This window comes from Ranitomeya variabilis, chromosome 2 (genome assembly GCF_051348905.1).
Source record: "Ranitomeya variabilis isolate aRanVar5 chromosome 2, aRanVar5.hap1, whole genome shotgun sequence".
Classification (NCBI taxonomy): Eukaryota; Metazoa; Chordata; class Amphibia; order Anura; family Dendrobatidae; genus Ranitomeya; species Ranitomeya variabilis.
Genome location: NC_135233.1, coordinates 415,866,205 through 415,891,818, shown reverse-complemented (window position 1 = coordinate 415,891,818; position 25,614 = coordinate 415,866,205). Strand labels below are relative to the sequence as shown.

General features: G+C 47.8%; 2 protein-coding genes across 4 annotated transcripts in view; one reads left to right on the top strand and one right to left on the bottom strand.

The window, feature by feature from the left end:
* PIK3C2A (phosphatidylinositol-4-phosphate 3-kinase catalytic subunit type 2 alpha) overlaps positions 1-7,750 on the bottom strand; it is a 241,093-nt gene extending 233,343 nt beyond the window's left edge. Inside the window, exon 1 of the mRNA XM_077286575.1 lies at positions 7,637-7,750. The gene's annotated coding sequence lies outside the window, so the exon portion shown is untranslated. The remainder of the gene's footprint in view (positions 1-7,636) is intronic.
* The window catches only part of NUCB2 (nucleobindin 2), a 53,261-nt gene continuing 35,153 nt past the window's right edge, over positions 7,507-25,614 (top strand). Inside the window, exons 1-4 of one of the 3 annotated variants that reach the window (XM_077286579.1) lie at positions 7,507-7,536; positions 19,624-19,761; positions 19,835-19,942; positions 20,079-20,205. In XM_077286579.1, the coding sequence (XP_077142694.1) occupies positions 7,522-7,536; positions 19,624-19,761; positions 19,835-19,942; positions 20,079-20,205 (388 nt within the window). In that variant the 5' untranslated portion in view covers positions 7,507-7,521. Of the gene's footprint in view, positions 7,537-7,565; positions 7,846-13,379; positions 16,822-19,623; positions 19,762-19,834; positions 19,943-20,078; positions 20,206-25,614 lie in introns of those variants that run through there. The other 2 variants (XM_077286577.1, XM_077286578.1) reach the window with 2 other exon arrangements.

The following is a 25,614-nucleotide window of genomic DNA, read 5'->3' as shown; positions in this document are numbered from 1 at the left end:
CCCTATTATATATCACTCACAATATCCACTCTTTTATATATCACTCCTGATATCCACTCTATTATATATCACTCCCGATATCCGCTCTATTATATATCACTCCCAATATCCGCTCTATTATATATCACTCCCAATATCCGCTCTTTTATATATCACCCCCAATATCCGCTGTTATTTATCACTCCCAATATCCACTCTATTATATATCACTCCCGATATCCGCTCTATTATATATCACACCCAATATTTGCTCTATTATATATCACTCCCCATATCCGCTTTATTATATATCACTCCCAATATCCACTCTATTATATATCACTCTCGATATCCACTCTATTATATATCACTCCCAATATCCACTCTGTTATATATCACTCCCAATATCCACTCTATTATATATGACTCCCAATATCCACTCTGTTATATATCACTCTGTTGTGAAATTGGATTTTGGGCTCCCCCGGTGGCCACTGGTGGAATTGAACTGGTGTGCATCATCCCCTCTGTTCACCTGCTTCCATCAGGATGTGGGAGTCGCTATTTAACCTTGCTCCTCTGTCACTTCCATGCCGGTCAACATTGTAATCAGAAGCCTTTCTGTGCATGTTCCTGCTGCTAGACAACTCCCAGTTAAGTTGGACTTTAGTCCTCGTTTGTTTTTGCATTTTGTCCAGTTCACAGCTGTAGTTTCGTTTCTGTGTCTGGAAAGCTCTTGTGATCTGGAATTGCCACTCTGATGTTATGAGTTAATGCTAGAGTCTTAAAGTAATTTCAGGATGGTATTTTGATAGGGTTTTCAGCTGACAAGGAAAGTGCCCTTTCTGTCTTCCTGCTATCTAGTAAGAGGACCTCAATTTTGCTAAAACCTATTTTCATACTACGTTTGTCATTTCATCTAAAATCACCGCCAATATATGTGGGGGCCTCTGTCTGCCTATCGGGGAAATTTCTCTAGAGGTGAGCCAGGACTATATTTTCCTCTGCCAGGATTAGTTAGTCCTCCGGCCGGCGCTGGGCGTCTAGGAATAAAAAACGTAGGCTACGCTACCCGGCTACTGTTAGTTGTGCGGCAGGTTTAGTTCATGGTCAGTTTAGTTTCCATCCTTCCAAGAGCTAGTACTTATGTTTGCTGGGCTATGTTCTCTTGCCATTGAGAACCATAACAGTTTGACCGGCCCAAAAAGGGTTAAATTAATTGACAGAGAAAGGAGAGAAAAGAGAAGTCTGCTGAAGATTTTTTTTTTTTTTTTCCCTTCAGTTCTGAGTGTGCTTGTAATTGAATCTCTTGCAAGTCTGCCTATATTGCAGCCTTTCTCTCTCTCTCTCCTTCTAATCCTGGAATGGCTCTGTGTTCACCTGTTTAAAATGGATATTCAGAGTTTAGCTGCAGGTTTGAATAATCTCACCACGAAAGTTCAAAATTTACAAGATTTTGTTGTTCATGTTCCTATATCTGAACCTAGAATTCCTTTGCCTGAATTTTTCTCGGGGAATAGATCTTGCTTTCAAAATTTCAAAAATAATTGCAAGTTGTTTTTGTCCCTGAAATCTCGCTCTGCTGGAGATCCTGCTCAGCAGGTCAGGATTGTGATTTCCTTGCTCCGGGGCGACCCTCAGGATTGGGCTTTTGCATTGGCTCCAGGGGATCCTGCGTTGCTCAATGTGGATGCGTTTTTTCTGGCCTTGGGGTTGCTTTATGAGGAACCTCAGTTAGAGCTTCAGGCGGAAAAGGCCTTGATGTCCCTATCTCAGGGGCAAGACGAAGCTGAAATATACTGCCAGAAATTCCGTAAATGGGCTGTGCTTACTCAGTGGAATGAGTGCGCCCTGGCGGCGAATTTCAGAGAGGGTCTCTCTGATGCCATTAAGGATGTTATGGTGGGGTTCCCTGTGCCTGCGGGTCTGAATGAGTCCATGACAATGGCTATCCAGATCGATAGGCGTCTGCGGGAGCGCAAGACCTGTGCACCATTTGGCGGTGTCTACTGAGAAGACGCCAGAGAATATGCAATGTGATAGAATTCTGTCCAGAAGTGAACGGCAGAATTTAAGACGAAAAAATGGGCTGTGCTTCTATTGCGGTGATTCAACTCATGTTATATCAGCATGCTCTAAGCGTACTAAGAAGCTTGATAAGTCTGTTTCAATTGGCACTTTACAGTCTAAGTTTATTTTATCTGTGACCCTGATTTGTTCTTTATCATCTATTACCGCGGATGCCTATGTCGACTCTGGCGCCGCTTTGAGTCTTATGGATTGGTCCTTTGCCAAACGCTGTGGGTATGATTTGGAGCCTCTTGAAACTCCTATACCCCTGAAGGGGATTGACTCCACCCCATTGGCTAGTAATAAACCACAATACTGGACACAAGTAACTATGCGGATTAATCCGGATCATCAGGAGATTATTCGCTTTCTTGTGCTGTATAACCTACATGATGTGTTGGTGCTTGGATTGCCATGGCTGCAATCTCATAACCCAGTCCTTGACTGGAAAGCTATGTCTGTGTTAAGCTGGGGATGTAAGGGGACGCATGGGGACGTACCTGTGGTTTCCATTTCATCATCTATTCCCTCTGAGATTCCTGAATTCTTGACTGAATATCATGACGTTTTTGAAGAACCTAAGCTTGGTTCATTACCTCCGCACCGGGAGTGCGATTGTGCCATAGATTTGATTCCGGGTAGTAAATACCCTAAGGGTCGTTTATTTAATCTGTCTGTGCCTGAACATGCTGCTATGCGAGAATATATAAAGGAGTCCTTGGAAAAGGGACATATTCATCCTTCGTCATCTCCCTTAGGAGCCGGTTTTTTCTTTGTGGCTAAGAAAGATGGCTCTTTGAGGCCGTGTATTGATTATCGGCTTTTGAATAAAATCACGGTTAAATATCAATATCCGTTGCCGCTGCTGACTGATTTGTTTGCTCGCATAAAGGGGGCCAAGTGGTTCTCTAAGATAGATCTCCGTGGGGCGTATAATTTGGTGCGAATTAAGCAGGGGGATGAGTGGAAAACCGCATTTAATACGCCCGAGGGCCACTTTGAGTATTTGGTGATGCCTTTTGGTCTTTCAAATGCCCCTTCAGTCTTTCAGTCTTTTATGCATGACATTTTCCGTGATTATTTGGATAAATTTATGATTGTGTATCTGGATGATATTTTGATTTTTTCGGATGACTGGGACTCTCATGTCCAGCAGGTCAGGAGGGTTTTTCAGGTTTTGCGGTCTAATTCCTTGTGTGTAAAGGGTTCTAAGTGCGTTTTTGGGGTTCAAAAGATTTCCTTTTTGGGATATATTTTTTCCCCCTCTTCCATCGAGATGGATCCTGTCAAGGTTCAGGCTATTTGTGATTGGACGCAACCCTCTTCTCTTAAGAGTCTTCAGAAATTTTTGGGCTTTGCTAACTTTTATCGTCGATTTATTGCTGGTTTTTCTGATGTTGTTAAACCATTGACTGATTTGACTAAGAAGGGTGCTGATGTTGCTGATTGGTCCCCTGCTGCTGTGGAGGCCTTTCGGGAGCTTAAGCGCCGCTTTTCTTCCGCCCCTGTGTTGCGTCAGCCTGATGTTGCTCTTCCTTTTCAGGTTGAGGTCGACGCTTCTGAAATCGGAGCTGGGGCGGTTTTGTCGCAGAGAAGTTCCGATTGCTCCGTGATGAGACCTTGTGCCTTTTTCTCGCGTAAATTTTCGCCCGCCGAGCGGAATTATGATGTTGGGAATCGGGAGCTTTTGGCCATGAAGTGGGCTTTTGAGGAGTGGCGTCATTGGCTTGAGGGGGCTAGACATCAGGTGGTGGTATTGACTGACCACAAAAATCTAATGTATCTTGAGTCCGCCAGACGCCTGAATCCTAGACAGGCGCGCTGGTCGTTGTTTTTCTCTCGGTTTAATTTTGTGGTGTCCTACCTGCCGGGTTCTAAGAATGTTAAGGCGGATGCCCTTTCTAGGAGTTTTGAGCCTGACTCCCCTGGTAACTCTGAACCTACAGGTATCCTTAAGGATGGAGTGATATTGTCTGCCGTTTCTCCAGACCTGCGGCGGGCCTTGCAGGAGTTTCAGGCGGATAGACCTGATCGTTGCCCACCTGGTAGACTGTTTGTTCCTGATGATTGGACCAGTAAAGTCATTTCTGAGGTTCATTCTTCTGCGTTGACAGGTCATCCTGGAATCTTTGGTACCAGGGATTTGGTGGCAAGGTCCTTCTGGTGGCCTTCCCTGTCTCGAGATGTGCGAGGCTTTGTGCAGTCTTGTGACGTTTGTGCTCGGGCCAAGCCTTGTTGTTCTCGGGCTAGTGGATTGTTGTTGCCCTTGCCTATCCCGAAGAGGCCCTGGACGCACATCTCGATGGATTTTATTTCGGATCTTCCTGTTTCTCAGAAGATGTCTGTCATCTGGGTGGTGTGTGACCGTTTCTCTAAGATGGTCCATTTGGTTCCCCTGCCTAAGTTGCCTTCTTCTTCCGAGTTGGTTCCTCTGTTTTTTCAAAATGTGGTCCGTTTGCATGGTATTCCGGAGAATATCGTTTCTGACAGAGGAACCCAATTCGTGTCTAGATTTTGGCGAGCATTCTGTGCTAGGATGGGCATAGATTTGTCTTTCTCGTCTGCTTTCCATCCTCAGACTAATGGCCAGACCGAGCGGACGAATCAGACCTTGGAGACATATTTGAGGTGTTTTGTGTCTGCAGATCAGGATGATTGGGTTGCTTTTTTGCCTTTAGCGGAGTTTGCCCTCAATAATCGGGCCAGCTCTGCCACCTTGGTGTCTCCTTTTTTCTGTAATTCGGGGTTTCATCCTCGATTTTCTTCTGGTCAGGTGGAATCTTCGGATTGTCCTGGAGTGGATGCTGTGGTGGAGAGGTTGCATCAGATTTGGGGGCAGGTAGTGGACAATTTGAAGTTGTCCCAGGAGAAGACTCAGCTTTTTGCCAACCGCCGGCGTCGGGTTGGGCCTCGGCTTTCTGTTGGGGACTTGGTGTGGTTGTCTTCTCGTTTTGTCCCTATGAGGGTTTCTTCTCCTAAGTTTAAGCCTCGGTTCATCGGCCCGTACAAGATATTGGAGATTCTTAACCCTGTGTCCTTCCGTTTGGACCTCCCTGCATCTTTTTCTATTCATAATGTTTTTCATCGGTCATTGTTGCGCAGGTATGAGGTACCGGTTGTGCCTTCCGTTGAGCCTCCTGCTCCGGTGTTGGTTGAGGGCGAGTTGGAGTACGTTGTGGAAAAAATCTTGGACTCCCGTGTTTCCAGACGGAAACTCCAGTATCTGGTCAAATGGAAGGGATACGGTCAGGAGGATAATTCTTGGGTGACTGCCTCTGATGTTCATGCCTCCGATCTGGTCCGTGCCTTTCATAGGGCTCATCCTGATCGCCCTGGTGGTTCTGGTGAGGGTTCGGTGCCCCCTCCTTGAGGGGGGGGGGTACTGTTGTGAAATTGGATTTTGGGCTCCCCCGGTGGCCACTGGTGGAATTGAACTGGTGTGCATCATCCCCTCTGTTCACCTGCTTCCATCAGGATGTGGGAGTCGCTATTTAACCTTGCTCCTCTGTCACTTCCATGCCGGTCAACATTGTAATCAGAAGCCTTTCTGTGCATGTTCCTGCTGCTAGACAACTCCCAGTTAAGTTGGACTTTAGTCCTCGTTTGTTTTTGCATTTTGTCCAGTTCACAGCTGTAGTTTCGTTTCTGTGTCTGGAAAGCTCTTGTGATCTGGAATTGCCACTCTGATGTTATGAGTTAATGCTAGAGTCTTAAAGTAATTTCAGGATGGTATTTTGATAGGGTTTTCAGCTGACCATGAAAGTGCCCTTTCTGTCTTCCTGCTATCTAGTAAGCGGACCTCAATTTTGCTAAAACCTATTTTCATACTACGTTTGTCATTTCATCTAAAATCACCGCCAATATATGTGGGGGGCCTCTGTCTGCCTATCGGGGAAATTTCTCTAGAGGTGAGCCAGGACTATATTTTCCTCTGCCAGGATTAGTTAGTCCTCCGGCCGGCGCTGGGCGTCTAGGAATAAAAAACGTAGGCTACGCTACCCGGCTACTGTTAGTTGTGCGGCAGGTTTAGTTCATGGTCAGTTTAGTTTCCATCCTTCCAAGAGCTAGTACTTATGTTTGCTGGGCTATGTTCTCTTGCCATTGAGAACCATAACATCACTCCCAATATCCACTCTATTATATATGACTCCCAATATCCACTCTGTTATATATCACTCCCAATATCCACTCTATTATATATCACTCCCAATATCCGCTCTATTATATATCACTCCCAATATCCGCTCTATTATATATCACTCCCAATATACACTCTGCTATATATCACTCCCAATATCCGCTCTATTATATATCACTCCCAATATCCACCCTATTATATATCACTCCCAATATCCGCTCTATTATATATCACTCCCAATATCCGCTCTATTATATATCACTCCCAATATCCACTCTATTATATATCACTCCCAATATCCACTCTATTATATATGACTCCCAATATCCACTCTGTTATATATCACTCCCAATATCCACTCTGTTATATATCACCCCAAATATCTGCTCTGTTATATATCACTCCCAATATCCACTCTGTTATATATCACTCCCAATATCCACTCTGTTACATATCACTCCCAATATCCACTCTATTATATATCACTCCCAATATCCACTCTATTATATATCACTCCCAATATCCACTCTGTTATATATCACTCCCAATATACACTCTGTTATATATCACTCCCAATATCCGCTCTGTTATATATCACTCCCAATATCCACTCTATTATATATCACTCCCAATATCCACTCTATTATATATCACTCCCAATATCCGCTCTATTATATATCACTCCCAATATCCACTCTATTATATATCACTCCCAATATCCACTCTATTATATATCACTCCCAATATCCGCTCTATTATATATCACTCCCGATATCCACTCTATTATATATCACTCCCTATATCCACTCTATTATGTATCACTCCCAATATCCACTCTATTATATATCACTCCCAATATCCGCTCTATTATGTATCACTCCCAATATCCGCTCTATTATATATCACTCCCGATATCCACTCTATTATATATCACTCCCAATATCCACTCTATTATATATCACTCCCAATATCCGCACTATTATATATCACTCCCAATATCCGCTCTATTATATATCACTCCCAATATCCACTCTGTTATATATCACTCCCAATATACACTCTATTATATATCACTCCCAATATCCACTCTATTATGTATCACTCCCAATATCCGCTCTATTATATATCACTCCCAATATCCGCTCTATTATGTATCACTCCCAATATCCGCTTTATTATATATCACTCCCAATATACACTCTATTATATATCACTCCCAATATCCGCTCTATTATATATCACTCCCAATATCCGCTCTGTTGTATACGGGTAGAGTGAATGCCGGTGCGTTATACTGATCGGGACGTTTTCTGTTCACAGTCAGGAAGGTTGTGATGTCTTGTTGCCAGGTAACAGGGAAGCGACGACTGCTGGTTCTAGGTCATTACAGACCTTAGCTATTAAGCGCCACGTATAGAGCAAGTCTCATGAAAATATGGCTCCGCCTACGTTTTTCGGCTAATCAAATATTTCACCGGCTCATTGCTCATCAGCAGCCTGAACCAATTAGTACAGAAGAGGCGGGTCTTATTCCCACGGAAACAATTGTTGTTCGGTATCGATGGGCGTGTCACAACCGGGATGTGGGCGGGGTGTTGTTATTCTACTTCGTAATCCGAAGAAGAGCTATGGAACCCGGAGCCGGGAGGAGGAAGCAGGTGAGGCCGAGGGCGCCGCGGTGTGAGCCGGGAGGAGGAAGCAGGTGAGGCCGAGGGCGCCGCGGTGTGAGCCGGGAGGAGGAAGCAGGTGAGGCCGAGGGCGCCGCGGTGTGAGCCGGGAGGAGGAAGCAGGTGAGGGCGCCGCGGTGTGAGCCGGGAGGAGGAAACAGGTGAGGCCGAGGGCGCCGCGGTGTGAGCCGGGAGGAGGAAGCAGGTGAGGCCGAGGGCGCCGCGGTGTGAGCCGGGAGGAGGAAGCAGGTGAGGCCGAGGGCGCCGCGGTGTGAGCCGGGAGGAGGAAGCAGGTGAGGCCGAGGGCGCCGCGGTGTGAGCCGGGAGGAGGAAGCAGGTGAGGCCGAGGGTGCCGCGGTGTGAGCCGGGAGGAGGAAGCAGGTGAAGCCGAGGGGGCGCCGCGGTGTGAGCCGGGAGGAGGAAGCAGGTGAGGCCGAGGGCGCCGCGGTGTGAGCCGGGAGGAGGAAGCAGGTGAGGCCGAGGGCGCCGCGGTGTGAGCCGGGAGGAGGAAGCAGGTGAGGCCGAGGGCGCCGCGGTGTGAGCCGGGAGGAGGAAGCAGGTGAGGCCGAGGGCGCCGCGGTGTGAGCCGGGAGGAGGAAGCAGGTGAGGCCGAGGGCGCCGCGGTGTGAGCCGGGAGGAGGAAGCAGGTGAGGCCGAGGGCGCCGCGGTGTGAGCCGGGAGGAGGAAGCAGGTGAGGCCAAGGGCGCCGCGGTGTTAGCCGGGAGGAGGAAGCAGGTGAGGCCGAGGGCGCCGCGGTGTGAGCCGGGAGGAGGAAGCAGGTGAGGCCGAGGATGCAGCGGTGTGAGCCGGGAGGAGGAAGCAGGTGAGGCCGAGGGCGCCGCGGTGTGAGCCGGGAGGAGGAAGCAGGTGAGGCCGAGGGCGCCGCGGTGTTAGCCGGGAGGAGGAAGCAGGTGAGGCCGAGGGCGCCGCGGTGTGAGCCGGGAGGTGGAAGCAGGTGAGGCCGAGGGCGCCGCGGTGTGAGCCGGGAGGTGGAAGCAGGTGAGGCCGAGGGCGCCGCGGTGTGAGCCGGGAGGAGGAAGCAGGTGAGGCCGAGGGCGCCGCGGTGTGAGCCGGGAGGAGGAAGCAGGTGAGGGCGCCGCGGTGTGAGCCGGGAGGAGGAAGCAGGTGAAGCCGAGGGTGCCGCGGTGTGAGCCGGGAGGAGGAAGCAGGTGAGGCCGAGGGGGCGCCGCGGTGTGAGCCGGGAGGAGGAAGCAGGTGAGGCCGAGGATGCAGCGGTGTGAGCCGGGAGGAGGAAGCAGGTGAGGCCGAGGGCGCCGCGGTGTGAGCCGGGAGGAGGAAGCAGGTGAGGCCGAGGGCGCCGCGGTGTGAGCCGGGAGGAGGAAGCAGGTGAGGCCGAGGGCGCCGCGGTGTGAGCCGGGAGGAGGAAGCAGGTGAGGCCGAGGGCGCCGCGGTGTGAGCCGGGAGGAGGAAGCAGGTGAGGCCGAGGGCGCCGCGGTGTGAGCCGGGAGGAGGAAGCAGGTGAGGGCGCCGCGGTGTGAGCCGGGAGGAGGAAGCAGGTGAGGGCGCCGCGGTGTGAGCCGGGAGGAGGAAGCAGGTGAGGCCGAGGGCGCCGCGGTGTGAGCCGGGAGGAGGAAGCAGGTGAGGCCGAGGGCGCCGCGGTGTTAGCCGGGAGGAGGAAGCAGGTGAGGCCGAGGGCGCCGCGGTGTGAGCCGGGAGGTGGAAGCAGGTGAGGCCGAGGGCGCCGCGGTGTGAGCCGGGAGGAGGAAGCAGGTGAGGCCGAGGGCGCCGCGGTGTGAGCCGGGAGGAGGAAGCAGGTGAGGCCGAGGATGCAGCGGTGTGAGCCGGGAGGAGGAAGCAGGTGAGGGCGCCGCGGTGTGAGCCGGGAGGAGGAAGCAGGTGAAGCCGAGGGTGCCGCGGTGTGAGCCGGGAGGAGGAAGCAGGTGAGGCCGAGGGGGCGCCGCGGTGTGAGCCGGGAGGAGGAAGCAGGTGAGGCCGAGGATGCAGCGGTGTGAGCCGGGAGGAGGAAGCAGGTGAGGCCGAGGGCGCCGCGGTGTGAGCCGGGAGGAGGAAACAGGTGAGGCCGAGGGCGCCGCGGTGTGAGCCGGGAGGAGGAAGCAGGTGAGGCCGAGGGCGCCGCGGTGTGAGCCGGGAGGAGGAAGCAGGTGAGGCCGAGGGCGCCGCGGTGTGAGCCGGGAGGAGGAAGCAGGTGAGGCCGAGGGCACCGCGGTGTGAGCCGGGAGGAGGAAGCAGGTGAAGCCGAGGGTGCCGCGGTGTGAGCCGGGAGGAGGAAGCAGGTGAGGCCGAGGATGCAGCGGTGTGAGCCGGGAGGAGGAAGCAGGTGAGGCCGAGGGTGCCACAGTGTGACCCCTCTCTAGACAGCTCTGATCCTCACGCCCTCTGAGCCCTCCCTCCGGACAGCTCTGACCCTCGCGCCCTCTGAGCCCTCCCTCCGGACGGCTCTGACCCTCGCGCCCTCTGAGCCCTCCCTCCGGACGGCTCTGACCCTCGCGCCCTCTGAGCCCTCCCTCCGGACGGCTCTGACCCTCGCGCCCTCTGAGCCCTCCCTCCGGACGGCTCTGACCCTCGCGCCCTCTGAGCCCTCCCTCCGGACGGCTCTGACCCTCGCGCCCTCTGAGCCCTCCCTCCGGACGGCTCTGACCCTCGCGCCCTCTGAGCCCTCCCTCCGGACGGCTCTGACCCTCGCGCCCTCTGAGCCCTCCCTCCGGACGGCTCTGACCCTCGCGCCCTCTGAGCCCTCCCTCCGGACGGCTCTGACCCTCGCGCCCTCTGAGCCCTCCCTCCGGACGGCTCTGACCCTCGCGCCCTCTGAGCCCTCCCTCCGGACGGCTCTGACCCTCGCGCCCTCTGAGCCCTCCCTCCGGACGGCTCTGACCCTGAATAATCTTACCTTTGATCTCTGTATTGGTTATTGGAGCTCCAGCCTTCCGGACCCTTCTGCCCCAGGAGTCTGGCCACCCCCCTTCATATCACACTGTTGGGTGCAGTCGGATTGATACAGTGCTCCTGGGCAATATGTGGCCGGTACAGGGCTTTGTGTTGCCCGCCTCTGCGCTTTAGCAGAGCAGGTAATGGACGGGTGATTCTGAATGCTGTCCTTACTGCGTCTAGTAATGATAGCCGGGCTTTTTCTTTTTTTTTTTTTTATGGACTGGGAGGGATTTTAATTCGGTCCTCTCTTGTCACCCTCCACGACTGCACTACAGGAGGTTACTCCCCGCCCTATATGGACAGGAAACAAAAAGAGGTCACATAGCTCACCCCTCTCTCCAGTGTTTTCATGTCCCTATGGGGCATGAGGAGGTCATCCAGTGGTGGGTGCTCTGTGGCCAGTAACGTTTTAGACCGGGCAGCTGAGGACGATAGCTGCGCCTGTCTCCCTTGGGACACAGGACGTGTTAAATGCCGTTGTCAGTTTGGCAGCAGTATTTAACGGGTTAATAGCCGCGGGTGGACTGCGATTCCACCCGCGGATGTTCCAGGCACATGTCAGCTGTTCAAAACAGCTGACGTGCTGGAAAAGATGTGGGCTCTGTGCCGGAACCCACATCAAAGGGAGGGAGTCCGATATCGGCGTAAATGTTCTCCCGATGTCGGAATAAGGCCATGTTCACACTTTGCGGTTTTGATGCTGCGGGTCCGCAGCAGTTTCCATAGCGTTTACATTAACATGTAAACCCTATGGAAACCGCAAACCGCAGTGCACATGCTGCGGGAAAAACCACGCAGAAACGCAGCGGTTTACAACCCGCAGCATGTCACTACTTTGTGCAGAATCGCAGCGATTCTGCACCCATAGAAATGCATTGAACCGCTTACTTCCTGCATGGGGCTGTGCCCACGTTGCGGGAAGTAAGCGGATAATGTGCGGGTGGTACCCGGGGTGGAGGAGAGGAGACTCTCCTCCAGGCCCTGGGAAGCAAAAATAGTGTAAAAAAAAAAAAAAAAAAATTGAAATAAAAAATGTTATACTCACCTCTCAGCGCTGCCCGCGGCCGTCCGGTCTTCGGTTTGCTGTGCGAGCAGGACCTGTGGTGACGTCGCGGTCACATGACCGTGATGATGCCCGGGTCACATGACCGTGACGTCACGAAGGTCCTTCTCGGCACAGCATCTTTGGAATCGGAGCGCCGCGTGCAGCGCCGAGGAGATCGGGACGTCAGAGGGTGAGTATAACCAATTTTTATTATTTTTATCATTACTATTGATGCTGCATATTGCTGCATATGCAGCATCAATAGTATAGGAGTAATCCCGCAGCGGAAACCGCCGAACAAACCGCGATAAATCTGCAGGGATAACCGCAGCGGTTTTGTCCTGCAGATTTATCAATTCCGCTGCGGGATAAACCTGCAGAGCACACCGCAAAGTGTGAACATGGCCTAATACAAAAGAGAGTGTATATTTTTGTGTATCGAAAATGCCAAAGTCAAATATTGGACGAATGGGAGCTTCCAAAGAAGCTCTTAGAGATTCCAGCAGAACTTAGGTCCCCACTAGAGGAAGAAATATATAAATCTTGGTGAGAAATACTAAAGGTGGATACCCAAGTTGCAAAAAAGACAACATTGCCATCTGAAGATTCTTCACAACTGAGGGACCCAATGGATAGCAAAATGGACAGCCTGCTTAAAGGGACTCTGTCACCTGAATTTGGAGGGAACAATTTTCAGCCATGGGGGCGGGGTTTTCGGGTGTTTGATTCACCCTTTCCTTACCCGCTGGCTGCATGCTGGCTGCAATATTGGATTGAAGTTCATTCTCTGTCCTCCGTAGTACATGCCTGCACAAGGCAATCTAGCCTTACGCAGGCGTGTGCTATGGAGGACAGAGAATGAACTTCAATCCAATATTGCAGCCAGCATGCAGCCAGCGGGTAAGGAAAGGGTGAATCAAACACTCGAAAACCCCGCCCATATGACTAAAAATTGTTCCCTCCAAATTCAGGTGACAGTCCCTTTAAGAAATACTGAGATTTGAGCAGCGCTGTTGAACATACATGTGGGATCTACGTGTCTAACAAGTTCCATTTTCCAGAGGTTGAACCATCTGGAAGAACATCTCCGTATGGGAACCTCAAGGTAAGAGCTACTGGAATCCTTACTTCAGAAGGCCACAGGATTCTTAGCGGACGCCTCCACAGAGTTATGAACAGCGGCAAGATCTCAGTCTTGTCAAATTCAGCAAGTCGTGCACTGCAGCTGAAACTGTGGAGCGGTGACACAGCCTCCAAAATTAAGCTTTGCTCTGTTCCTCTCGGGGATTACATGTTTAGACCAGCACTAGATGAATTACTGGAGACAGCATCTGATAAAATGAAAATGCTGCCAGAACTCTCGATGGTCATGAAGCCGTCCTTTCGTCCCCCACAAAATCAGCCCCCTTCATATAGAAGAAAAGGGAAAAGCGGGAGGTAGAGGCAGAAACATCTCGCTTCTCCTAGAATCTGCATCAGGAGAGGCAATGATTACAAAATAGTAGGGGTCGGATTTCTGAGTTCCTCTCCCAATGGCAGATGATCACCCCAAATCAATGGGTTCTACAATCTGTCAAAGAAGGAATTAAAATCGAATTCTCCTCCAAACCTCCATAAATTCTGAGGATAACGTCCTTATCATCCCTGGAGTTACAAATCTCCTTAACATCAGGACTCCAGAAATTACTAGCTGCAGGGATAATCTCCCCAGTACCAGAAGCAGATTGCGGAAGGGGACATTATTTCTGTGTGTTCCTTGTGTTAAATAAACAAACCAACAAAAACAAATGGAACTTACAGGATAATATAATTAAAACCCCTGAACATAGATAAAGTACAGGAGATTCAAGATGGAATCATTAAAATCTACCATTCCTACTGTATAATAGGACAAAATGTTGTCATTTCGACCTACAGGATGCCTACTATCACATTCCCATTAACCCGGTGCACCAGAAATACCTGAGAGTTGCAGTAACCCAAGGACATCAAACACTCCACTTTCAGTTCAACATCCTCCGATTGGGAATCTCATCCGCTCCTCGGGTATTTACCAAGGTCATGGAGGCGGTAGTAGCGTCCATCAGGAACCAAAACATCTATATCATTACCTCAACAACTTTCTGGTGATAGGTCCAATAATTCCAATACTCGAAGATCACTTATGGAGAACTTTTCAGATTCTTACATCTCAGGGGTGGCCGGTAAACTATGAAACATAAGACCTAGACCCTTCTAGGAAGAAGTTCCTACAGATTCTGTTGGACTCTCAAGACCAACTATCCTGGTTACTGAGAGACAAACCTATCAAAGTACGATTCAAAGTATCTGTGAGATTCGCAATGTCATGACCTTTTGTATCCAGGCAGTAGCTTGGGCTTAGGCCCACACAAGAATCCTACAGATTCACCTCATATCCTCTTGAGACGGAACCCCGGGATCCTTAACAGAACAATCTACTTATCCAGCCAAGTAAAACATTAACTCAGCTGGTGGCTTAATTAAAAAATAATTTAAGCAGAGGAATAACCTGGAATCAGAATCTTCTATCGACCATCATAACAGATGTCAGCAAACGAGGATGGGGAGTCGGGTTTCCCAGGCCTCATTCCAGGGGATATGGTCTCAAGACCTCAGTCTTTGGTTATCCAATTCCAGAAAATTGAAAGCCGTGGAAGCTCTCTCACAGCTGCGGTGAGCTTGGTAAGAGAAACCCATGTAAAAATATACTAGGACAATATGGCCATGTTGAGTTGCAGGATACTTCGGTCACATAATTGCTCCTTAAATCTCATTGGTTGGTGTTCCTTTATATACTTACTCCGGCCCACTCTCTGTATCCTGCCACCTGATGAAGACGGAGCTGTTCCATCGAAACGCGTTGTGGATTTCAATAAACAAAGAAACTTTTAATCCTTTCATCTGTGTCCTGTGCGCTCCCATGTGACCGGAGTATCCTGCAACTCACTGTTTACTCCTCTTGTGAGGCACCCGGCAGGAGCTGCATCGGACCTCTCTCAATCAACACCCCCAACTGCCAGCTGGGTCCTCCGTTAGCCTGTCTTCTCTGTATCTATCAATATGGCCATGGAAGCTAAGATACAAAAGCCTAAAAATGATCTTAGACTGAATTTTTTTTTTTTCTTGGGCAGAGCGACATGTCCTCTCCGTGTCAGCATTACATCTAAAAGGTTCCACCAATGTCCAGGCAGAGTTTCTCCGCAGAAAAATTATACACCCAGGGGAATGGAGCTGAAATACGGAAGTATATCCAACCCTAGTCGAGAAATGGGGTCTCCCAGGAGTAGGCCTGTTTGCAACCTGTCAGAATACAAAAGCAGAATATTTTTTTCTCCTTGTTTAGCGGTAGACGCTTTCACACACTGCTGGGTTTTCAAACCAGTATGTGCATGTGCCTTCCCTCCAATTTCCGTTCTACCAAAAACATTACAGAAAATCAGAAAGAACAAGACCAAGACTATCCTAGTATCACCTCTGTGGCCACAACAAGAAGCTGGTACGAAACATTGAACAGTCTGAAAATAGAAGTGTGGTGAAATATGTGTATATCTATATGTGTGTAGTGACATATGTCTAGGGTTATATGTGTAACTAGCAGTAGTTGAACATCTGTCCTGAAACTGCAGGCCTCACAAAGGTCACAGCATACATATCCTGAAGGCAAACTACTGTCTCCACTCTCGCCAGGGGGTCATGCTGGGAACCAAGAAAAAGGGAAACATTTGACACCTCCTAGCTCTTTGAAGAGAGATGTCAATTACAGCCTGACACTATCTATTTGTGAGAACTTTTACACAGGGAATCTCAGAGCAAATAATATATTCATTAGGGGGAGCAGCCGCAGTCCAATCAAAAAACAAGCAATTATGATATTAACCTGAGGGGCTGGTCTAGAAATCTGACCTCCAGAGTAAAGCTATAAATTAGGCCTGTATACATAGAATCGTGTTGACATGTGATGGCAGCCTGGGAAGCTGATGAGTTCCACCAACTCCATATTCACTCCCCCTCAGGGAGCAGAAAGCAGACTTCAAAGTTACACGTTTCTGTAAGTTTTCTCCTGTTTATTTTACACTGTTTTGCATACCGGTTTGTCTTTTTATTATCATAGTTTTATACCTTTTTCTTACTGTAAGCACAGAACCTGTTTGTATTAAAGCATAAAACTTTAACAAGTTGAACCTTGAATGTTCTAAAAGAATCCAAAGCCTTAAACTGTATGATCCGTATGAGTGGTAGACAGTATTAGTAATTTCCAGGACTCATCGCCCGTGTATTCGGTGAGTGGTGGCAGTGTGTATGAACGGGTGTGTGGCCTGGGTCGGTGTGTGAGTTATGCTCCCATTACAGCACAGGACATAGGTTGAATGCTGGGTTGAGAGAGGGGAGATAGATTTATCCTTGCAGGCACAACCCCAAGTCATGTGCTGAGAGCGGGCACATGACAAATTAGTGACACCACGGAGAGGGATTCGTGATAAGAAGCTACCCTGATTCTTCCATCAATCATCAACCTTCTTCACCAAGGACCGATTTATCACCCTGATCCTCAAGTCTTGCAGCCTGGCTTCTTAGTTGTCATCATTTAAATCTAGGGGTCATTCGGAGAAAGTGGTACATAAACTTCAGAAAAGTTGGAAGTATATAACAAATTCCATGTATAACAAAATATGGAACACTGATATTCTGTTGTGGCTCTACCCCTCAGAATCCTCTACATCTAAAAGTATCCAAATTTCTTGATTGCCTGCAGAGAGGATTAGAGAAGAATTTAAAGACCAGCACTTATAGGAAAGAGGAGTCAAAGCGGAAAAAGTTCCTATGTTTTAGAGTTCTTCAATAAGGTTCCCTTGTCGACAGAGAATTCAGTTAAGTGATTCTTCTCGCCGTTGTGACTATCACCAAGAAGGCTGCTTGAAAGGACACTATGGAAGTCTACAGGCTCAATTGGTGGAAAACAAAGGCCTTTGAGGACCATGTTCAGATCCCAGGTAGGAACTAAACTGGATACCCTTGGTTGAGTCTGCGGTCATAAACCTTTTAATCCAACGATGATCTGCCAGACTTTGATTGAAATATGAACTAAGGGCTGCCACGTGGACTTTTAAAAGTAGCATCAGAGTTCCATATGTCTCAAGATCATTTTACCTTCCTTTTGCTAAAATCCATCCAACCGTAGAGAAATAAAATGGACATACATAGTGAAGCATAGCTCTTATCTTCAACGATCAAAATCCTGGGCAAAGTATCAGAATATCTTCTTAAAGCTCTACAGACATAGTGCTTTTTGAAGTTTTTTTTCCCTTTACTAACCCATATTGTATCAAAAAGGAAATTTGTGGAGCTTACAAGAACCATAATCTGGTACCTCCAGAGAAGTTCACAGCACACTCCATCAGAGCTATATCCACCTTGTGCTGAAAGCGTTAACACCTCCATGAAGCAGATCTGCAGAGCCGCTACCTGGTCTTCTGTCAATACCTTCTGTAAACATTTATAAACTAGATCTAATGTCTCTTAATGATTTGGCCTTTGGGAGGAAAGTTCTCCATGCCATTGTTCCTCCCTAAAGTCTTTTCTTTGTCATTTCTCCTGTGGTGCTGTCGTGTAGAGAAAATAGAATTTGTCTTGCCGGTAATTTTGTTTCTAGGAACCCTCCTCGACAGCACGGGTAATCCCACTATCCTGTGGTGCTATCGTGGAGGGTTCCTACAATTAGACTTACTGGCAATTTGGTTTCTATTTTCTTGTCGTTGCCGAAGTTACTGGTCCCTTTGGGGCATGGGCACACTGTCAGTATTTGCAGCAGAAAAATCAAGAAACTGCTGTGATGGCGGCAACAACGCAGCAGAAAATATCGTTTTTGATGCTTTCCCCCCACTCGTTTGGATGAAACCTGCACCAAAAACGCTGAAAGAGCTGAATTGACCCCGATTTACATCTGCATGAAAAATGAAGCAGCGCATGCTTGAGACCACAGACTGCAGAAAAAAACTCAACAAAACTGCAGTGTGTGCATATGCCCTAAGCTTGGCCAGAGTCCTCATTAGTGATGAGCGAGTGTATTCGTTGCTCGGGTGGTCTCCGAGTATTTATGACTGGAGATTAAGTTTTCATCGCCTCAGCAGCATGATTTACAGCTATTAGCCAGCTTGAGTACATGTGGGGATTACCTAGCAACCAGTCAAACCCCACATGTACTCAGCCTGGCTAGTAGCTGTAAATCATTCAGCTGCCGTGATGAAAACTAAATCTCCGAACACTAACAAATACTCGGAGGTCACCCGAGCAACGAGTATATTTGCTCATCACTAGTCCTGATCCATCGCATTTACTGCCCTGCTGCCGTCCACCGATGCTGTGGAGGAAGAGCCACCTCTGCTGGTGACGTGGAGAGCACACTACCCTGAAAACAGAAGGCCAAGTGCAACAGCGCCTCTTGAAGGACCAGCACTTGTGTAAAGGTAGAGCTGGGAGAAATGGAGCTACAACTGTAGAAAATTGTAAAGTCCTCCAGCTCCTCTCTGCAGCTGCAGCCTCTGCTCCATTGCTCTGCTTTCTGATAGGGTTGAGAGGTGACATCATGACTTTGCGCACATCAACGCTGCAGCTGATCATTACGCTCAGCGGCTTATGCTGTACACAACACTCGGAGCAGCAGAACAATGCACAGCGCTGAATATTTTCCATCCGTTCTGATCCATATTTATTGCGTGTTTGATGGCACAGGCTGCGTCCTTTCACCATGCCCTCACCAGGATGCCCCATGGTCTGGTGGGTGCTGTGGTTGTAATACCTTGTGCACCATTGTGGCAGAGTCTGAAAGTTGCGGAGCACGGTGTAGCATGTACCTTTACTCCAAATGTCTGGGCGATCTAGGAGAGATCCGAACTGCTTAGGAGTCTGGCAGTGTGGCCCAGTATCTGCCAGACCATTTACACCAGAATCCACCGCATGCGCATGCGGCCAAGACTGAGCAACCTCATCTGGATGAGGTTACACTGTGCTGGCTGAGGGGCTACTATGTATCCGCAGCATGGGTCATGTGCAGGGTGTATACAGCCAGGCACTGCCACCTGTTTCGTCCTGTTGCTTCAGGTGATCCGGTGCCACATGACCCATCGCCGGAGATTGCCAGTGCAGTCCCATGTAAATAAGGCTTCAGCAGTGAATCATTGTACAACTTTCTGACAGACTCTACATTTTCTCGCCATATAATATCTTGTCATTGAGTTGGACTGATCTCCCTGGTATGTGTACTCTCGGAGTGAGGACAGTGGGGGAGCAGGAGGCCGTCGGCTCCATTTCTACCGTTCAGTAGACGCATCTGAAGCTCCACACAGCAGGTGGCGCCATGACGTCCCCAGACTAAGCCTGCGAAGTGGAGCCTCAACCAGGGCTGCAGACGAGGGAGAGGGAGCAGGGTCATGAAAGAAGCACTATTGGGGGGGGCTTGATTTTTACAAATCGATTTGTAGTTGAATGCTGCGGCCCCTTTCTCCCCCCACGGTGCCCGGCTGGCCTGTGTTGCTGCGGCCCCTTCCTCCCGCGCGGTGCCCTGCTGCCCTGTTGTTGCGGCACCTTCCTCCCCCTCGGTGCTCAGCTGGCCTGTGTTGTTGTGCCCCCTTTCTCCCTCGTGGTGCCCGGCTGGCCTGTGTTGCTGTGCCGCCTTCATCCCCCGTGGTGCCAGGCTGCCCTGTGTTGCTGCGCCTCCTTCCTTTCCTACTGTTACCAGCTTTTGTTTCCCCACTAGCCATAGTGGTTCATTACCAGGGATGCTGATGTCTCTCCAGATACGATGGTGGAGCTTGTGGGGCCGTCCTGCCAGTCTCCTGATCTGCACCCTGGTAGCAGCGAGGGCCGTGCCCATCGACACGGATAAGACCAAGGTGAATGTGGAGGCAGCAAGTGAAGGGCAGAAGTCTCAGTCGGTGAGTATCAGGTGGCGGTACTCGGGGGGGCTGGCCTTGGGTGGGCACAGCTGTGATGTGTTTCTCTTGTCAGGACACTGGGCTCTACTATGACCGGTATCTGCGTGAGGTGGTGGAAGTTCTGGAGACAGACCAACACTTCCGAGAGAAGATCCAGGCCTCCGACATGGAGGACATCAAGGTAAGAGCAGCGGGGGCACATACTTTCCTGCGGATCCCATGTTAGTGCACTTGCCTCACGTCCCGACCGCTGTGACCGGCGCAGCTCTTAACGGGCTTCTGTGTAACAGCTGCTGCTTCTCTGTACTTCTCCACAGAGCGGGAAAATTGGTAAAGAGCTGGACCTGGTCGGCCATCACATCCGGACCAAGCTGGACGAGCTGAAGAGGCAGGAGGTGGCGCGCCTGCGGATGCTGATCAAGGCCAAGCTCAGTGGCCCGGAGGGTGGGTGTGTTATAGGGGAACCATGCGCCTGTCATGCTCACGCCCTGACTGGTGGGCGTGAGACAGAGGGTTGTGGACCCTGTTGTGAATTCTGTTCTCGAGCTCCCTCCTGTGGTTATGAATGGTACTTCGGCGAGTTCTGTTCATGGACTCCCTCTGGTGGCTGTGAGTGGAGCTGCTGGTTCTGAGATTCCTTCTCCAGCTGATCTCGTTCAGGTCTTGGCTGGCTGCTCTATTTAACTCCACTCAGATCGTTACTTGATGCCAGCTGTCAATGTCCTAGTACTGGTTCAGTTCTCTTGGATCTTTCAGATGACCTGTCTACTTCAGCAAAAGCTAAGTCTCTGCTAGCTTATTTGTTACCACTGTGTTTTTGTCCAGCTTGCTATAATGAATTTATCTTGTTAGCTGGAAGCTCTGGGATGCAGAGTGGCACCACCGCGCCGTGAATCGGTCGGTGGTTTATTTTGCACACTCTGCGTGGTTTTTTGTTAGTTTTTTATGCTGACCGCAAAGATACCTTTTCTATCTTCAGTCTGTTTAGTTAAGTCTGGCCTCCTATGCTGAAACCTATTTCATTCCTGTGTTTGTGACTTCCATCTTAACTCACAGTCAATATATGTGGGGGCTACCTATTTCTTTGGGGAATTTTTCTGAGGCAAGGTAGGCTGTATTTTCTATCTTTAGGGGTAGTTAGCTCTTAGGCTGTGAAGAGGCGTCTAGGCAGAGTCAGGAACGCTCCACGGCTATTTCTAGTTGTTGTTTGATAGGATTAGGGCTTGCGGTCAGCAGAGCTCCCACTTCCCAGAGCTCGTCCTGTATTGCTAGTTTGCTCATCTGGTCATTTCTAGTGCTCCTAACCACCAGCCCAACATAACAGGACCCACTGTGCCACAAACCGACTACCCTGGAGGGGCGTGACTAAGCCGCTACCTTGGTATTCACTGGAGCCTCTGATGGTGAGGTTAGACTTGTGTGGCAGGCAGCTGCCAGGTGCTACTCCAGGGCGATGTCTGGCTGTGGCTGCTGATCCCACTTGGGAAACAGGAACACTAGGACAGGTGCGGGCGACAGGCATGACGGGCAGATGAGCACGGCAGAAACTCGGACAAGTAGGCAGGCGGGCACGGCTGAGACACGGCAGGCGGGCACGGCTGAGACAGGGCAGGAGTGGTGTATGGATTAGGTAGGGTCCTGTTCACACAGCTGGTGCTGGTACTGATAGGAATGGTGTATGGAGAAACAGAGACCTGTTCACAGCAAATACTGGTACAGGCAGGAAGAAATGGAGTATGAAGAGACACAGGAGGAGAACCGCAAGGCTGCAGATAAGAGCTGTAGAGCAGCAGGAGGGTCTGCAGCAGCAGAACCAGAATGAAGGAGTACGGAGCACAGGCAGAGCCGCAAGAGTACAGAGAAGGCAAAGACAAGGGTACAGAGCAAGCTGAGCTGCAAGAGTATGGAGCACAGGCAGAGTCACAAGCGTACTGAGCAGGCAGAGCCACAAGAGTGCACCTTACGAAGACTAGAAAACATGTATTTGGAAGTCGCCTTGCTACACTCATCAGGAGAGCTTTTAAACTAGAACAATATGGGAAAGGAAGCAAAAGGCCAGAAAAAGCCATACACCTGACAAATACTATTGAGAACTCTGCTATTAGAAGTGGAAGGGAAGAACAAAGACAAAAAAATCTAAATAATAAAAAGTATTGGAGGAAGAGAAACCAATCGCAAACTAAAATGTTTCTATACGAATGCACAAAGCAAGGGTAACAAACAAGGAGAATTGGAACTACTAACACAGGAGAAGAAATATGTCATTGGAATCACTGAAACTTGGTGGGACGATACACATGACTGGAATACAAGGCTAGAAAGATGCAACTTATTTGCAAGAAACAGACTTGATAAACAAGGAGGTGTCGCACTGTATGTTAGAAAATCATATATCTGCACAGAGATCCAAGCTTCAGAGACTGGGAGTTCTGTGGAAACTGGGTAAGACTACAAGGACAGAACAACGGAAAGAACACCATTGTAGGCATTTACTACAGGCCGCCTGTGCAAGCTGAAGATATGGATGAACTCTTTATGCATCAAATGGCCAAGTTCTCCAAAAAATATAACATAGTGGTCATGGGAGATTTCAAATATCCAGACATTTGTTGGGAATCTCTCTCCTGTAAAACTAACAGGTCAAACAAATTCTTATCCTCTTTTGCGGACAACTTTATCTTCCAAAAGGTAGGTGAGAAAACAAGGGGGTCTGCTACCTTGGATCTAATCCTTATAAACAGGGAGGAAATGGTTGAGGAGGTAAGAGTGGCTGGGACCCTAGGAGGTAGCGACTATGCTATTTTAGAATTTTGGATAACTCGAAAAGGAAGACCTGTGAAGACTCAGACTTCAAGGTTAGATTTCCAAAAGGCAGATTTTAAGGGACTCAGAAAGAGAATCGGAGGGATCCAATGGTTGGATATCCTTGAGGACAAAAATGTCCAGGAAGGTTGGGAAATCTTGAAAAATGAGATTCTCAAAGCACAATCGTTAACAGTTCCAAAAAGAGGGAAGAATAGGAAGCATTTAAGGAAACCAGGATGGATGAACACAGAACTTAAACACATGCTAAAAAGGAAGAAAGAAATGTTTATCAAATGGAAAGAGCGAGGCATATCTAAAGAAGAATATAATGCTGTCTGCAGAACCTACAGGGCATGAATCAGATTATCTAAAGCTGACGATGAATTAAGGCTTGCAAGAGACGTCAAAAGCAGTAAAAAAGGATTTTGAGGATATGTCAAAAGTAAAAAAAAAGTCAAAGATGCTATAGGATTTTTACAGGATGAAAATGATGAAATGGTAAGAAAGAATGTTGAGAAGGCCGAACTTTTAAATTCCTATTTTGCATCTGTTTTGATGTTAAAGGAAATGTAACATCAACTGATCTTCACTGTCCTAATAAATGAATAGAAGAATACAGGATATCGATAAACAGAAAGCTAATTTTTTTTCTCAAAATCTAACAAATGAATACAAGTCTCCAGGTCCAGATGAATTACACCCCAGAGTACTGAAGGGAGATAGCAGTAGAAAATTTTTGAACCACTCTCAATAATGTTTGAAAATTCTTGGAGAACAGAAGTCCCAGAAGACTGGAGAAGAGCAAATGTCGTTCCTATCTTCAAAAAGGGGAAGAAGGTAGACCCAGGGAAATATAGGCCGGTGAGTCTGACTTCCATACCAGGAAAGATCTTTGAACAAATTGTGAAACAACATGTATGTAAGTACCTGGATAAGAATGAAGTGATTTACCAGAGTCAGCATGGGTTTGTAACTAATAAGTCATGTCAGACTAACTTAATTTCCTTCTATTACTTAACAACAATGTCCCACAATCAATACTAATTTTGGCACTTCAGAACATATTAACAAAACATGGGAACCTCAGCCTGAATTAACCACCAAGCCCAAAGAAGAGAACCAAATGATACTGGAAAATATCTTATTTTATTGACAATAATTAAAAGATAAAAGGCATGATCTTTTTGTGTGTATATATATATATATATATATATATATATATATATATATATATATATATATTTTGTTTTTTAAGATTGCTTATCTTGTTTCATCTTGGAGTCCTTGGATCGGTGGTTCCTTTAGTCTTTCTGAAGAGGCTTTTTTCAATATATGGACTTTTTGGAGTGTATAAAAGGCCCTTGTTATCAAATATAAGGGTCATTGAGGTGATGGAATTCATCTCTATAGAAGAGTCTTGTGGATTTATAATAATTAATTATGCTTCCCTTTTTTTTTTTTTTTTTCCCCTGCATGTGTTTACTTTTCAAGGTTTATAATACATGCAATTTTGTATATGACTTAATTGTCATGTTAAAGGATTCTATTGTATTCACCATTTTAGCACTAAGTTTATTTCACAATGTCAGTGATGTATGTCACGTTGTATTTGTATATGACAAGTCATTTTTACACAATTTTGTATTGTATTTATTATATACTTTCTTACCATGCTGATTGTATATTTTTCACATATATATACATATTGTACAATTGGGGTTCTCATTCGCACTTTATTAATCATGTATAGTAAGGTTTTTGCATCTCTATATACTTATAGGCAATACCTTCATTGCACTTTATTTATAGATTAGAGGGGATTTATGTTTTATTTAGCAATATATTATTGCACTTTTTTCCATTGTATCTTTAAGTAAAATATTTTATATTATTGCACTCCCCTTTTTTAATGTTTCCCCTTCCTTTCTTCTTTACATAATTGCATTTTTTATGGCCATATAATATATATTTTTTTTATAAAGATATGGTTGTCACCCTTCGTATTTTCCTTTTAGTACTCTCTTTCTAACAGGCACCCTAGCAATAGAGCGCATGCGTCTTCCGTCGCATCACCATGCATTTCCGAAGGGGCTCCTTCCTGGGTCCGTTAAGTAATGTAATAGATAAACCATTATTTCTTATTTTTAGGGACTCTATAGCGACGGGGTCTGTTCCGCAGGACTGGCGCATAGCAAATGTGCCAATATTCAAAAAGGGATCTAAAAGTGAACCTGGAAATTATAGGCCAGTAAGTCTAACCTCTACTGTTGGTAAAATATTTGAAGGGTTTCTGAAGGATGTTATTCTGGATTATCTCAATGAGAATAACTGTTTAACTCCATATCAGCATGGGTTTATGAGAAATCGCTCATGTCAAACCAATGTAATCAGTTTTTATGAAGAGGTAAGCTATAGGCTGGACCACGGTGAGTCATTGGACGTGGTATATCTCGATTTTTCCAAAGCGTTTGATACCGTGCCGCACAAGAGGTTGGTGCACAAAATGAGAATGCTTGGTCTGGGGGAAAATGTGTGTAAATGGGTTAGTAACTGGCTTAGTGATAGCAGAGGGTGGTTATAAATGGTATAGTCTAACTGGGTCGCTGTGACCAGTGGGGTACCGCAGGGGTCGGTATTGGGACCTGTTCTCTTCAACATATTCATTAATGATCTGGTAGAAGGTTTACACAGTAAAATATTGATATTTGCAGATGATACAAAACTATGTAAAGCAGTTAATACAAGCGAAGATAGTATTCTGCTACAGATGGATCTGGATAAGTTGGAAACTTGGGCTGAAAGGTGGCAGATGAGGTTTAACAATGATAAATGTAAGGTTATACACATGGGAAGAAGGAATCAATATCACCATTACACACTGAACGGGAAACCACTGGGTAAATCTGACAGGGAGAAGGACTTGGGGATCCTAGTTAATGATAAACTTACCTGGAGCAGCCAGTGCCAGGCAGCAGCTGCCAAGGCAAACAGGATCATGGGGTGCATTAAAAGAGGTCTGGATACACATGATGAGAGCATTATACTGCC